Genomic DNA, 15,621 nt, shown 5'->3' with positions numbered 1-15,621 from the left:
GTAGGGGGCAGTGAGTTGGTGTGGACTTTTTGGGCTGAATGGCCTATTTCTACAATGGATGGATTCTATCATTTATGATTCTGTCCATTTTGGTAGCAAAAACAGGAACCGTGATTATTATCTGAGTGGCCATAGATTGGAAAAGAGGAGGTGCAGTGAGACCCAGGCACCCTTTTATACTAGTTGTTGAAAATAAGGGTGCAGGCAGTGAAGAGGGGAAATGGCATGTTGACCTTCATTGTGAGAGGATTTGAGAACAGGAGTAGAGTTGGCTTGCTGCAACTCTACAGGGTCTTCGTCAGTATTGCATACAGTTTTGGGTTCCTTATGTGAGGAAGGATATTGGGGCTATTGAGGGAGTGCAAACAAGATTTACCAGTCTGATTCCTGCAATGGCAGGACTGATGCACCGGGAGAGACAGGATCAGTTCGGACTATATTCACTCTAAGTTTAGAAGAATGAGGGGTAATTTCTTAGAAATCTATAAAATTCCAACAAGATTAGACACGATGAATGCAGGAAGGATGTTCTGAATTGTCAGGGAGCACAGAATCACAGTCTCAAAATAACAGGTAGACCATTTAAGACTGAAATGAGGCAGAATTTCTTCACCCAGATAGTAGTGAGCCTTCCACAGAAAACAGTTGAGCATCAAACATTGAACACTTTCAAGAAAGGTATATGTATAGTTCTTAGTACTGAAGAGATCCAAGGGTGTGGGAGCACAGTTGGAACAAGGTACTGAATTGGATGATCATCACGATCATATTGAATGGTGGAACAGGCTCGAAGGGCTGACTGGCCTACTCCTGCTCCTGCATTTGACATTTCTATTGCAATGAAAAGAGGTAGACCCTTGGAAACAAAAGAGACAGCATGGAAAGAGTGCCTACATTCTGTCTCCCAAACAACTGAATTTATTCACTGATCTGATTCAGAGATTGTGCAGAACACAAGTGTGTGCATAAAGTGTATATTGCACAAGAATAGAATTATATTCAGACAGCATTGATATCATAATGTATTTTACCTCAGTACATTTTTTCTGATACCAGGAGAAATTAAAAATAATGTCAATATTTCTGTTTTGCACAGGAGTTTTCCAGACTGTACAAATTGGTGTGGAAATTGAATGTGTCTACAGTTTCCAGTACCCTGGAAATAAAGGATGAAATTCATGAACTTCGCAACCTAACAGCTGAACTCACCCAACAGTTCAGATCCATGGAAACAAATCTGCATTCTCTTAGAGACCTGACAAACACACAGGTTTAGTGTCATATTTCACAATCATTTCTTCAGATAGTGCTGATGATATTAGTGTAATATCATAACTTACCTTCGAACTAGGTAAACTAGTAGGAGCTCAGCGTGAAAATAGCTCAACAACTAACAAACAGAATCAAGTTAGTTGCACTATAGAAGGTGGATTGAACAGTAGGAAAACAGGAGGAAAAAGTAACAATTAAATGGAGTCACTATGATTAGTCAGGTTGAAGCAGAGCAAGGACAGGTTCATAAGACTATAAGACATAGGAGTGGAAGTATGGCCATTCGGCCCATTGAGTCCACTCCGCCATTTAAATCATGGCTGATGGGCATTTCAACTCCAATTCCCTGCACTCTCACTGTAGCCATTGATTCCTTGTGAGATCAAGAATTTATCGATCTCTGCCTTGAAGGCATTTAACGTCCCAGCCTACACTGCACTCCATGGCAATGAATTCCACAGGCCCACCGCTCTCTAGCTGAAGAAATGTCTCCTCATTTCCGTTTTAAATTTATCCCCTCTAATTCTAAGGCTGTGCCCACGGGTCCTAGTCTCCCTGCCTAATGGAAACAACTTCCCAGCATCCATCCTTTCTAAGCCATACATTATCTTGTAAGTTTCTATTAGATCTCCCCTCAACCTTCTAAACTCGAATGAATACAATCCCAGGATCCTTAGCCGTTCATCGTACATTAAACCTACCAGTCCAGGGATCATCCACGTGAATCTCCACTGGACACGCTCCAGCACCAGTATGTCCTTGCTGAGGTGTGGGGCCCAAAATTGGACACAGTATTCTAAATGGGGCCTAACTAGAGCTTTATAAAGCCTCAGAAGCACATCACTGCTTTTATATTCCAACCCTCGAGATAAACAACAACATTACATTCACTTTCTTAATTACGGACTCTACCTGCAAGTTAACTTTTAGAGAATCCTGGACCAACACTCCCAGATCCCTTCGTACTTCTGCTTTACGAATTTTCTTACCGTTTAGAAGTTCTAGAGTAAAGGAGAAATGGAAGATAGCTTTTTCTTCTGGACCAATTGGTGCAGAAAGATCAGGAAGGGCCTGGCAGAATATTGGACTGTAGTCACAGTTGCAAAGGATGTTATTTGTGACATTGGCTAGGGTAGGCTTGATGCTGTGAGAAGAATAAAAATCAGATTGGAAACAGCCAGACTAGGAATTTCAATAAGGTACTTGTATTTAATTCAAATGACTTGGCCTATCCCTGCAGAATATATAGTCCATATGGGGTCGACTGCATATCAAAACAGAAAAGGCCATTTTCTGTGATAACAAGGTGTGGAGCTGGATGAACACAACAGGCCAAGCAGCATCTCAGGAGCACAAAAGCTGACGTTTCAGGCCTAGACCCTTCATCAGAGAGGGGTATGGGGAGAGGGAACTGGAATAAATAGGGAGAGAGGGAGAGGCTCGTCCTCACCCTCAACAACTTCTCTTTTGATTCCTCCCACTTCCTACAGACAAAGGGAGTGGCCATGGGCACCCGCATGGGCCCCAGCTATGCCTGTCTCTTTGTAGGTTACATGGAACAGTCCCTCTTCCGCACCTACACAGGCCCTAAACCCCACCTCTTCCTCCGTTACATTGATGACTGTATCGGCGCCGCCTCGTGCTCCCGACAGGAACTCAAACAGTTCATCCACTTCACCAACACCTTCCACCCCAACCTTCAGTTCACCTGGACCATCTCCAACACATCCCTCACCTTCCTGGACCTCTCTGTCTCCATCTCAGGCAACCACCTAGAAACTGATATCCATTTCAAGCCCACCGACTCCCACGGCTACCTGGAATACACCTCCTCCCACTTACCTACATGCAAAAACTCCATCCCCTATTCCCAATTCCTTCACCTCTGCCACATCTGCTCCCACGATGAGACATTCCACTCCCATTCATCCCAGATGTCTTCGTTCTTCAAGGACCACAACACTCCCCCACAACAGTGGTCGAGAACACCCTCGACCGTGTTTCCCACATTTCCCGTAACTCGTCCGTCACACCCCGTCTCCACAATAACAGCCAAAGAGAATCCCCCTTGTCCTCACAAATCACCCCACTGACCTCCAGATACAACGCATCATCCTCTGACACTTCCGCCATCTACAATCTGACCCCACCACCCAAGACATTTGTCCATCCCCACCCTTGTCTGCCTTCCAGAGAGACCACTCTCTCAGTGACTCCCTTGTCCGCTCCACACTGCCCTCCAACCCCACCACACCCGGCACTTTCCCGTGCAACCGCAGGAAGTGCTACACTTGCCCCCACACCTCCTCCCTCACCCCCATCCCAGGCCCCAAGATGACCTTCCATATCAAGCAGATGTTCACCTGCTCATCTGCCAATGTGGTATATTGTATCCATTGCACTCGGTGTGGCTTCCTCTACATTGGGGAAACCAAGCGGAGGCTTGGGGACCACTTTGCAGAACACCTCCGCTCGGTTCGCAACAAACAACTGCACCTCCCAGTCGCGAACCATTTCAACTCCCCCTTGCAATCCTTCGACGAAATGTCCATCCTGGGCCTCCTGCAGTGCCATAAGAATGCCACCCGAAGGTTGCAGGACCAGCAACTCATATTCCACTTGGGAACCCTGCAGCCCAATATTATCAATGTGGATTTCACAAGCTTCAAAATCTCCCCTCCCCCTACTGCGTCCCAAAACCAGCCCACTTGTCCCCACCTCCCTAACCTGTTCCTCCTCTCACCCATCCCCTCCTCCCATCTCAAGCTGCACCTCCATCTCCTACCTCTTCACCTCATCCCGCCCTCTTGATCTGTCCATCCTCCCCGGACTGACCTGTCCCCTCCCTACCTCCCCACCTATACTCACCTCTACAGGCTCCATCCCCACCCCTTTAACGTGTCTGTCTCCTCTCCACCTATCTTCTCCTCTTTCCATCTTCGATCTGCCTCCATCTCTCTCTCTATTTATTCCAGAACCCTCTTCCCATCCCCCTTTTCTGATGAAGGGTCTAGGCCCGATACATCAGCTTTTGTGCACCTGAGATGCTGCTTGGCCTGCTGTGTTCATCCAGCTCCACACTTTGTTATCTCGGATTCTCCAGCATCTGCAGTTCCCATTATCTCAGGCCATTTTCTGTGACTGATTCTGGAATTTAATCCCATAATCACATTACCAAAAGAAGACCAATTACAGACCCTATTAAAAGAATGGAATGAGCAATTTAATATGTGCAAAAATGGTTATAATGTGCAGTCATTTTTACTCATTTTACCTTGTGTACAGTACTTTAAATGATAAGATCGAAGACAGCCGTTGACTATCTTCGATTATTTTGCCTTTGGTTGACACTGCAATCCTTTAGTCTGTCTGGGTCACGACTATGTTGTCTCCCTAACCCATTACTCATTTGTCGATACAGGGATGTCTGCAGGAAACATTCAAACTATCACACCATCTTGTTTTCAGCTTAACAGGAAAAATTCACGTACAGATTTACAATGACATTGTGAATCTTGAAAGTGAGCTGTTTACTCAATTGTTCAGAAAGTTAGCTGGGTTTCTTTCAGATACAGTAAGGTATCACTTTTTTTTAAAGGTTACTGAACTAGAGCAGTTTGAAGAATCATTGGAAAGAATGCACAACGTGTCAGAGAATTTAAAATCTCACCAAAGTCAACTAGAACAGGTTAGTATTGTTTCTTCAGACTATTCCTAAAGTACTTTCAACTAAGTGTAAAACTTTGAATACTGAACAAACCACTGACTTTTAGAAGCAGTCTGCTCATTGTGTTTTTTAAATTAATTTTCGTGGTGAGAGCCGTTGGCAAGGCCAGCATTTATTATACATTCCTAATTGCCTTTACAAAGATGATCAGGAGCTGCCTTCTTGAACCATTTGATTTAGATATATCCTCAGTGCTATTAGGGCCATGTTTGAGGATTTTGACTCAGTGGCAGTGAAGCATGGGAACATAATTCCAGTTCAGATAATGTGTGGTTTAGAGGGTTTGTCGAAGGTGATGGTGTTCCTGTGTATCAGCTGCCCATGTGTTTCTAGGTGGTAGAGGTTGTAAGTTTTGAAAATGCTGTCAGAGACTTTATGAGTTGTTATCTGTAAACATTGCAAACATTACTTACATTGTAAACATGTAAATCTGTAAACAATGTAAACATTGCTATAATTATATTCCAGTGATCATAGAGTTATAAAGTACGGAAGCAGACCTTTCAGTCCAACTCATCCATGCCGACCAGATAGGCTACACTTATCTAGTCCTATTTGCCAGTATTTGGCAATCCCTCGAAACCATTCTTTTTTGTACACCCATTCAGATCCCTTTTAAACATTGTAATTGTACCAGCCTCCATCATCTCCTCCGGCAGCTTGTTCCACATATGCACCACCATCTCCATGAAAAGGTTGCCACTCGGATCCTTTTTGAATCTTTCCCCTCCAACCTTACGCCTATGCCCTCTACTTTTGGACTCCGCTGCCTTGGGGAATAGACCTTGCCTATTCACTCTATCCATATCCCTTATAACTTTATAAACTTCTGTAAGGTCATCCCTCAGCCTCTGATGCTGCACAGAAAAAGCCGCAGCCTATTTAGCCTCTCCTTATAGCTCAAGTCCCAGCAACATGCTTGTAAATCTTTTCTAAACTCTTGTAAGTTTAACACCATTTTTTATATCAGCGAAACCAGAGTTGAATGCAGTATTCTAAAAGTAACCTCACCAGTGTCTTATACAGCCACAACCTGACATCCCCTGGTGTAGTGGACAGTGGAGAAGATTACCTCAGAGTACAACAGACCTTGATCAATTGGGCCAAGGAGTAGCAGATAGAGTTTAATTTAGATAAATGTGAGGTGTTTTTTCTAAGGCAAATCAGGGCAGGACTTGTACAGTTAACAACAGAACCCTGAGAAGTGTTGCCAAACAAAGAGACCTTGGGATGCAGGTGCATTGTTCCTGGAAAGTGGAGTCACAGGTGGACAAGATGGTTAAGACCGCATTTGGCATGCTTGCCTTCATTAGTGAATGGTGGTAGAAGAGAATGCACACTGTGGGGAATGGTATGCTGATTGTGTGAAGTGTTTTGTTCTGAATCAGTTGCGTTTCTTGAATGTGCACTCATCCAGTGAACTGGAAAGTAATCATTTCCAGTTCAAAGCATCAAACCTTGCTACAGCATGACAGAGAATGTATTTTAATACCTAATAAGAGATTTTCATCAGCTAGATTGATGGTATCTTTTCAAACTCTCAAATGGCAGATAAAAAATGAAGTTTAAAATCTTTCAATTTTTCTGAGTTGAGTTGAACAGAACCATAAAGTCCCTTAACTTTAAAGAGTGTCTTTTGTTGAGTGAGAGTCATAGAAACTACATGGAAGTAACAAAGAGAGATTATTCAATTGTAGGAGATAACGCAGTGTGGAGGTGGATGAACACAGCAGGCCAGGCAGCATCAGAGGAGCAGGAAAGCTGACGTTTCGGTTCTGGACCCTTCTTCAGAACTGAAACGTCAGCTTTCGTGCTCCTCTGATGCTGCTTGGCCTGTTGTGTTCATCCAGCTCCACACTGTGTTCTCTCAAGATTCTCCAGCATCGGCAGTTTCTACAATCTCTTATCAAGTTGTGCGTATGTTTTGATGTTTTAGTTGCAGAGTTCAAAGAAGGAATTAAGTCTTGCAATCATACTTACAATTGTGATACAAGATAATGCACAGTGATACAGTGCACTTTCTAAAGCTGGAAGCCATTTAACAGCTCTCGGAAGTGCAGTCACAGTGATGTAAGAATAACCACATTCAAATTTATGCTTTACACCAATGTCTTTCTGGAAATTGATTGCCTTCCATCAAACTAACCATGAATATCGTCTGCAAGAGCTAAAAAATCTTCCTAAACACAATGATGAATGAATGATTGAGATAACACAGTGTGGAGCTGGAGGAGCACAGCAGGCCAGGCAGCATCAGAGGAGCAGGAAGGTTGACATTTTGGGTCAGGACACTTCAGAATACAGCAGAATATAGATAGACTGGAGAGTTGGGCAGATAAATAGCAGATGAAGTTCAATCCGGGCAAATGTGAGGTGATGCATTTTGGAAGATCAAATTCAAGGGCGAGCTATACAGTAAATGGAAAAGTCCTAGGGAAAATTGATGAACAGAGAGATCTGGGTGTTCAGGTCCATTGTTCCCTGAAGGTGACAACGCAGGTCAATAGGGTGGTCAAGAAGGCATATGGCATGCTTTCCTTCATTGGGCGGGGCATTGAGTACAAAAGTTGGCAGGTCATGTTGCAGTTGTACAGGACTTTGGTTCGGCCACATTTGGAGTACTGTGTACAGTTCTGGTCGCCACATTACCAAAAGGATGTGGATGCTTTGGAGAGGGTGCAGAGGACGTTCACCAGGATGTTGCCTGGTATGGAGGGTGCCAGCTATGAAGAGAGGTTGAGTAGATTAGGATTATTTTCATTAGAAAGACGGAGATTGAGGGGGGACCTGATTGCGGTCTACAAAATCATGAGGGGTATAGACAGGGTGGATAGCAAAAACTTTTTCCCAGAGTGGGGGACTCAATTACTAGGGTCATGAGTTCAAAGTGAGAGGAGGAAAGTTTAAGGGAGATATGCGTGGAAAGTTCTTTACACAGAAGGTGGTGGGCGCCTGGAACGCGTTGCCCGCGGAGGTGGTAGACGCAGACACATTAGCGTCTTTTAAGATATATTTGGACAAGTACATGGATGGGCAGGGAGCAAATGGACACAGACTTTTAGAAAATAGATGACAGGTTAGACAGAGGATCTTGATCGGCGCAGGCTTGGAGGGCCGAAGGGCCTGTTCCTGTGCTGTAGGTTTCTTTGTTCTTTGTCTTTGTTCTTCAGAAAAATGTGCTTCTTCAGATTCACACTGTGTTATCTCTGACTCCAACATCAGCAGTTCTTACTACGTCTACAAATGAATAACTGTTACTTTATAGGAAGTTTTCTTTTGTGTTAAGCATATTGTGTTCATCATTAACCCATGTTAAAACAAATTGGGGGTGTAACATTTCTGTGGGATGCCTTCTAGCTTTTTGCTGAACCTCCAGGGAGACATTAAGAAAAAAAATCTAGCTTATTGTGTTAAAGTAGGGGAGAAGTCTAATTGGCTAAGACTGCTCTGGCACATACCTCAGCATTTTTCAGATCATTGATGCTATATCACAGATGAGCAACTTAAGTTGAATATTGTTTAAATTCCTCTGGTCCAGCAATGTAAATTAATACAAATTCATGATTGCTGACTGAAGCTTGGTTGTAGTGCAGGATCAGTTGAGCTTCCAAATCGTTTGCATCATGTTATCTCTTGTAGGATTTGGATAGCAATTTCCAACAGATCTCACAGTTGAAGGATGAGATTTATCAAAAAGAAGATGCATTGAATCAAACAAGCCAGCCCTCTGCAACCATGGCACAACTCCAAATTGAAAGTACTCCATACACACTCCCACAGCAGCTGGAAAGTTCCAAAGTCACATCATTAATGAGCCATGAGGTTGACGGAAAACTAGGTAACCGCATATCCTGTGATTCTGTTTATGCATAGTTTAGAAATTGAATTATATCAAATACAATTTGTTCATATAACTGTAAAACTGCCTTATAAGTACTTTATAATCAGATAATCTAAAATGTATTTCAGGCAATAATCAAGATAATATGTTTATATCTCACAAATTGTTAAATGAAATTTTCACATTAATGCTATTGCAGTTTCAGTGATATGAAACATCTGTTATTTCACTTTCAGATGTCCAGACACCTCCCACAGAAAACACCTCGCTTAAATCTGTGCTCAGAAATATCATTTCAATTCCTTCAATAACAAATTTGAAAGGTGGGAAATATATTAATGTTCAATTCTATATTAAAAATTCCTCCTTTAGGAATCATAAAATCTTTCTTCTGACACATACAAATCACAAAAACAACTATATAGTTTGTGTATAAATAAAAAATTCTTCCACAGATGACTTTACAAGGTGCACAGAAATCAACATATTTAATTATAATGTTGTTTCTTGATACATCATATGTTTAGTTCTAAAAAGCTCTGATTCACCAGGAGCAACACCATGGGAGATCCACTAACATGCTAATAAAACGGTTGTTAGTTTCATATAATTGAGAATAACTCTCAGTAAGAATTGACCTTGAATAAGTTACTAAATTTAATAAATTAATTCAGAGTTTATAAAATGCACACTCCCATTGAGAAGCTCCAGCATCCACCACTTCACATCAGGACATTGTGATTCCAGATTACACATTACTATTTTACTTTTTTTTGTCTCAGAATGTGAATTAAGATTATCTGGCTCTCCATAAGTGGAAAAACTAATTTTTGATCAACGTGCATGATCTTTGCCTTCTAACAGCACTGAAGTCCTTTTTCTATGGTGCAGACTGGACTGGGCATGGCTATCTAACGTATAGGGACCTAGTGAATACTCTTGGTCGATGGGCACCAACTGAAGAAAACATTAAACAATTTGATGAAAATAACGATGACAGATTCTCCTATACAGAGATGATAAAGGCTTTAGGCCTACAAGGTAAGAACATGGGAACAATAGTAAGTTATTATTACATTTCAAGAAAACCTCTTGGCAATATTAATTAAAATAAAAAGCCTAGCAGGTAATTTGGAGAAAATGACAAATTTTATATCATTAAAAATCATAGAAGTAATTTTTCTACGTTTATATCATGTTGACTATTTTTCTTTGAGCTACTTACAAGTTAAAAATTATTTAATCTTCTCCACTTACTAATGAGTAAATATTAGGAATCATTGTCAGTATCAGCAACTGAGAAAGCTACGAAAGAATTGCCCAGCACATCACACAGATGTTCCCCAGTAAGGCTAAACCATCTTCAGCCACATCAGTGAGGTCCATCTCATCCATGAGGTTAGGAGTGGTGGCTGTTAATTTGAAGACTATATCAGTAGTTTGAAATTTTCTAAATCTTTGAGAAGTCTACCTGTTCCACATGCATGCTTATGCACCAATACCCAAGGAATTTGGCTTTCTTGACAGCGAAAATCACAATATATTTCCTACTTATATTAACAAAAATTACCCAATAGTGCAAATAAATCTATTGGTTCTAAGCCATAGAAAAACCATTCCCATGAAAAAGTACTCAGAATCTAATTCTGAATGAGTTGCATTTTGTGGAGGAAGTGGGATCATATCAAACAAATTCATCAAAAAAAACCTAATGTATGTTTCCATTGTAGAGAGTATGGTAAGACCATGAAAGAGTAGCATTCCAGATACAGATGGAAAATTATTGGTCCTTTTTTCCTCTCTTAAATGTGCACTTTCTATCCAGTGTCGCAATTTGCACTGTTTAAACTGAACTAACATGTGGAAAATTGATTAGGTTAACATCCGAGGTACTCAGGTGGTGGCAAGTGTTGAGAAAGTTGCAAATCATGTTGAGAGAAGAGATAAGGATTGAGATTAAACACCAGTTTTACAAAGGCTAAGAACAATTATTTAAGAAATAGAGAAATAGGTCCAGGTCAGCAAGCACAGAGCCAAGAAGATGAGAAGTGGTCGTGTAAGTGTTGCAAGACAAAGTTTGTGTGAATGGATGAAACATGAAAAGAACGATTGGAGGATTGGAGAGGTAAACAATTACAAGTTCTCAATGTTAGAAATGTGGACCATCATATTTAAAATCTGAAGCAAGAGTGGAAGATGTTGGAAGAGGTCACTATTATTGGTTTTGAAAAGTCCTTGTCTGCTATTACTTCTAAGAAAACAAAAAGGTAGAAGAGGCCAACATCTGGGAAAAATCTACTTTTACTTACTTTGATTTTTAAGAACTTCAAGGAATGTGGAGATTTATTTATAATATTTATTTTCCAGAATAAATCTGAAAATCAACCTGAAGAGGAGATATCTACACAATTATCTTATTTCAAAACCAGACTAACACCTACATCAGTGCTTTGCACTAACATTAAAGGACATTATCTATAGTACAAATTAAAGAAAAAAGTAGAAATGCTAATTCTAGATTCAGAACATAAACTCGTACTATTTTTAGGAAGGATAAAATCTTTGGTTTGAAGCATCTAATCCAACATTTCTTTGCAGCTAGAATGGTTAAATATCACAGCTTAGGTTTAAAAATATTGTACATTGAATAGTTCCTATATTCAACGTATGCTTTGTAGTTAATTTGTTTCATAAATACATAATTTGAAAATGTGAATAATTTAACAAATAATGATATAATAAATTTCTTGCTTTGGAAGTAATTTTTCATTTCATTTACAACTTTTAAAAAACATCCTAAATGTTACATTTTCAAGCATTATGACCTAAGTATGTGTTCGTCATAAATAAAAATAAAGCTTTTAAAAATGCAGCTGTCTATTTCCCTTGGGTTCTTTCACTCATCCAGAGGAATATCACAGATCTTCCATAGTTTCTACTGTTCTTTCATCAATGTTAATTTCATTTGGGTCAGTTTTGATTCCTTTAAAGCATGTCTTATCACTTTTGACGTGCTTTTGACAAGACTGGATCAGATTGAAACCAACGCAGTGTTAAGCTCAGTTGAAGAGTCCTGGAATCATATGAACATACAAGTGCTTGGCAGACCTTTTAGTCTTTTCAACTGACTGCCATTTAATAAGATTGTGGTTTCAAATCTACATTATTGTCTAACCTAATAATCTTGGACTCCCTTGTTAATCATGGCATTAAATAATCGAATATGAAGTTGCATTTGACTAGCGATCTTAATTATTTTTGAAAATGTATGTAAAAATTCTCACCTACCACACAATAAGCATAATAACCTGATCGTTTCAGCCTCATGAACTAGATAGAAGAAGTTGGTAACTGTTGAAGCTGTTCTCCTTGGAGAGAAGAGAGCTGCAAGAAGATTTAATAGAGGTTTTCAAAATCATGAGTGAACTAGGTAGAGTAGTTAGAGAGATGCTGTTCCTGTTTCTAAAAGAGGCAATGGATTTAAAATGATTTAAAGGTGATGCAAGAGGGAAAAAAAACCTTTGACAGTGAGTACTTTCAGCTATGGTATGCACTGCCTGGAAATTTCATGGAGGCACGTTCAACTGAGGCATTCAAGAGAGCATTAGCTGAATATTTGGTTAGAAATGGTGTGCAGTGATATGGGAAAAAGGTAGAGATTGACACCAGGTGCTAATGATGATGATAATAAAAAAAACTAAGTAAGAGGCCAAATGGTCTCCTTCTATGCCACAACAATTTTATGGTTCTGTGATATTTTAGCCTTACTATTTTCTGGTTCAGTATTATTATTTCCCTGTTCCCTCGTTGTCTAATTAGCCAGGTTAATTTTGGCTTCTTTCTTCCTGATCCTATATCTAAAAGTGCTCTTGCTGTCATGATATTACTTGCAATTTACCTCATAGGTTACATTCTGCCACTTTTTTTTGGTTTTCATGCTTGTTTTCTTTCCTAATCCTCTAGCGTACTACTAATCTTTGCTAAAATTGTATGTTCATTTTATTTCAATTTGATGTTAGCCTTAAGTTTGCTGGTTAACCATGGTGGGCTTATCTCTTTTCTAGAATTCTTACTTCTCTCTAGGATATATCATTGTTGTGAGGCACGAACTATTTTCTCAATTATCTGCCATTGTTTCTCACCTTTGCTGATAAACTCCTTTCCAAGTCGACTCCAGCCAGCTCTGCCTTCGTTTCATTATAATTACCTTTATTTAAGCTTAACACAGTTGTTTCTGACCCAGTTCCCTCCGCTCAGACTGAATGCTAAATTTGATATTGTGGTCAGTGTTTCCCAGGTGATCATTTATCCTGACATCATTTATTAAAACTGCCTCATTACATGTCAAAAATCCAAAAAGCCTGATCCCTGCACACTGCACACTTGGGTAGAACAGTTGGCCATAGTTTCTCAATTTCAACAAATCAGCAGTTGCTTGAGCAAATGTTTCATAATCAGGGCATTTCATAATATGCACAGTTTCTTTTTAAAAATACAAAAAAAAATGTGATGTACTATTATCAATCTTTATAGTCATCGTGGTAACACTTTCAACTCTGAATCAGTTAGCACAGACATCGTATCTGTAAAACTAGTGCAGTACTGAGGCAGCATTGCACTGTCAAACCCGCCATGTTTCAGATGTGACATTAAATCAAGGCTCCAACTTCCACTCAAATGATTGTAAAAAAATCCCATGGCACTATTTTGAAGAGAATAATCTCCAGTCTCCTGGCAATATTCATGTCTGAAACAACATAACATAAAAACAGATTCTAGTCATTATCACATCACAGTTTTTGGGAGTTCACTGAATGAAAATTCGCTGTCCCATTTCCTACATTACAGAAGTAGCTCCACTTCCAAAGTGCTTAATTGACCATAAAGCACCAAGATGCCTGGTGGTCATACAAACTGCTGTGTATGTACAAGTGTTTATTTCTTGTTGTCTTGGTGCAGGTACTGTGTGGATCAATCTTTTTAATATTAGCCATTCAATTGTTCTAAAGTTCATTTAAAAATATAGTAGCAGATATATTTTGTTCATGTGAATATGTACTGTAATAATTGTGGAGCTGATTTACTTCAAATGTAATAAACTTTGACAAGAGAGATAATTACCCCAGATATGGATATGCATTTCTTTTGCCCTAGTCTTGTTTTCAAGCAAAGTCTATAACTCTTGCCTAGTAAGCGTCTGTTCCTTCAAGAGAGAGGAAGAAGTTAGCTGCAAGAACAGGAAAGCGGAATGATTTTTCTTCTCAGGCAGGGAAACCTTAGCAAAGACTAGGCTTTCCTTCCCCTAAAAATCCTCTCTTGTTTTCTTTCCGTTTTTCTGAACATTATATTTAAAACAGACTCTCCATCTCCAACCCACCCCTCAGACAAATCTGACACAATGTAACTGGATGAATCTTTGTTAAAATGGTATAGTAGTAAACACGAACAGATAACAGTACATAAATGCATGTTCTTTCAGGACGTCAGGAAACCCTTTGCATCCAATGAAGTACCTTTTGATATTTTGAACAGAATTTCTCCAAAATGTTAGCATATATTTCAGTGAGTTTCACAGAGGGCTTTGCTCACTCAGTTATCTCATGCAATTCTCTGCATCTCACATCAATGTGTGTTGTATTGTGGTGCTCATGCTATCATACACTCACCAGCACCTGAACAGCTGCTGTTCTGAGATTTTCTGGTATTTTTGCCACTGGAGCCATATTTAAAGCCCAGCTATGCATCAGGTCAAACACTGCCATCCAGGAAGAGCCCTTCATAGTACATATAATTGGAGGGAAATAACAAAGAAAAGCATATGAGGTCACATAAATTGGAAGTAGAATCTCAAAATCAAATATGTTGCTTTTTAAATACCACCTGTCTGGTAGACTGTCATTGTAACAGCAGCTCTGAGAATGAAGCTACAGAGAGTCCCGTTGGTTAGCACAATGTCATATTAAAGCCCTTTCTGAAGTCATGCTGCTCTTTACCTAATACCTAGCATAGCACAACATTTTGTCAATTTTTGATGTATAAGTATCACATGTTGGAAAGCCTTCAAACGGTTAAAAACTTATTTTTTATTGAATGAAAGCAAAGAAAAAATGAACACAAAAGATGCTGTATCTGCTTCTTGGAATAAACAGAGACAACTTTCTTTTTGAGCACCAAGTGTACAGTCAGCAGGCGATGATCCCAACTCACATCTGAACTGGGCGTCAGTTGAGTCCTGCTCTTGCTGAAGGTGTTGTTTATCCTGTTAAATGTCCTTGTCTTCCTCCTCAGAAGATTTCTGCTGCTCTCCTAGTTTTTCAGCATCCACCACATCACCTATTTGCCATGTGTGCAGAGCACAGCATGTGAGGAATACACTGCATACTCTGAATTGAACTGCCAGGCTCTCCAGATTGACCCAAGTATCAGAACCTCATTCTCAAAAAGCCTGGTGTCTGCTTCAACATGGCAGATAAATGGGCTGCATTGTTTCCAAGATCAGCCTCAGTTATTGGCTTATATAATGGAGTCAACAATTCAGTTTGCAGAAGATCATCCTCATTTCCCAGTGGCCGAACGTGTGAGGCATCCACCCTGGAAACAATAATGCAGAAAACTTTTCTGCTTGGAGCCTGTTCTGGTATCGAAGTCTGTTACAGTATGATATGGCACAGAGTGTACAGTCTATAGCACCCTACACTTAAGGGGACTTCAGGTGTTTTGGAAAACTTACCACTTGGGCTGCAGCACAGACTTTAATCATGGGGAAAATGAGATGAAGCGG

The 15,621-nt window shown here is 40.1% G+C and overlaps 1 protein-coding gene across 4 annotated transcripts in view; it reads left to right on the top strand.

Annotated features, from left to right (window-relative positions):
• The window catches only part of LOC125464332 (epidermal growth factor receptor substrate 15-like 1), a 50,498-nt gene extending 36,569 nt beyond the window's left edge, over positions 1-13,929 (top strand). Inside the window, exons 5-10 of one of the 4 annotated variants that reach the window (XM_048556678.2) lie at positions 1,097-1,270; positions 4,871-4,960; positions 8,639-8,837; positions 9,077-9,163; positions 9,705-9,881; positions 11,208-13,929. In XM_048556678.2, the coding sequence (XP_048412635.1) occupies positions 1,097-1,270; positions 4,871-4,960; positions 8,639-8,837; positions 9,077-9,163; positions 9,705-9,881; positions 11,208-11,212 (732 nt within the window). In that variant the 3' untranslated portion in view covers positions 11,213-13,929. The remainder of the gene's footprint in view (positions 1-1,096; positions 1,271-4,870; positions 4,961-8,638; positions 8,838-9,076; positions 9,164-9,704; positions 9,882-11,207) is intronic. The other 3 variants (XM_059646021.1, XM_059646024.1, XM_059646019.1) reach the window with 3 other exon arrangements.
• Positions 13,930-15,621: the final 1,692 nt, after the last annotated feature.

The sequence above is a fragment of the Stegostoma tigrinum genome, chromosome 1 (assembly GCF_030684315.1).
Source record: "Stegostoma tigrinum isolate sSteTig4 chromosome 1, sSteTig4.hap1, whole genome shotgun sequence".
Taxonomy (NCBI): Eukaryota; Metazoa; Chordata; class Chondrichthyes; order Orectolobiformes; family Stegostomatidae; genus Stegostoma; species Stegostoma tigrinum.
Note: the sequence above shows the minus strand (reverse complement) of the source record. Positions and strands in the feature narration are given on the sequence as shown.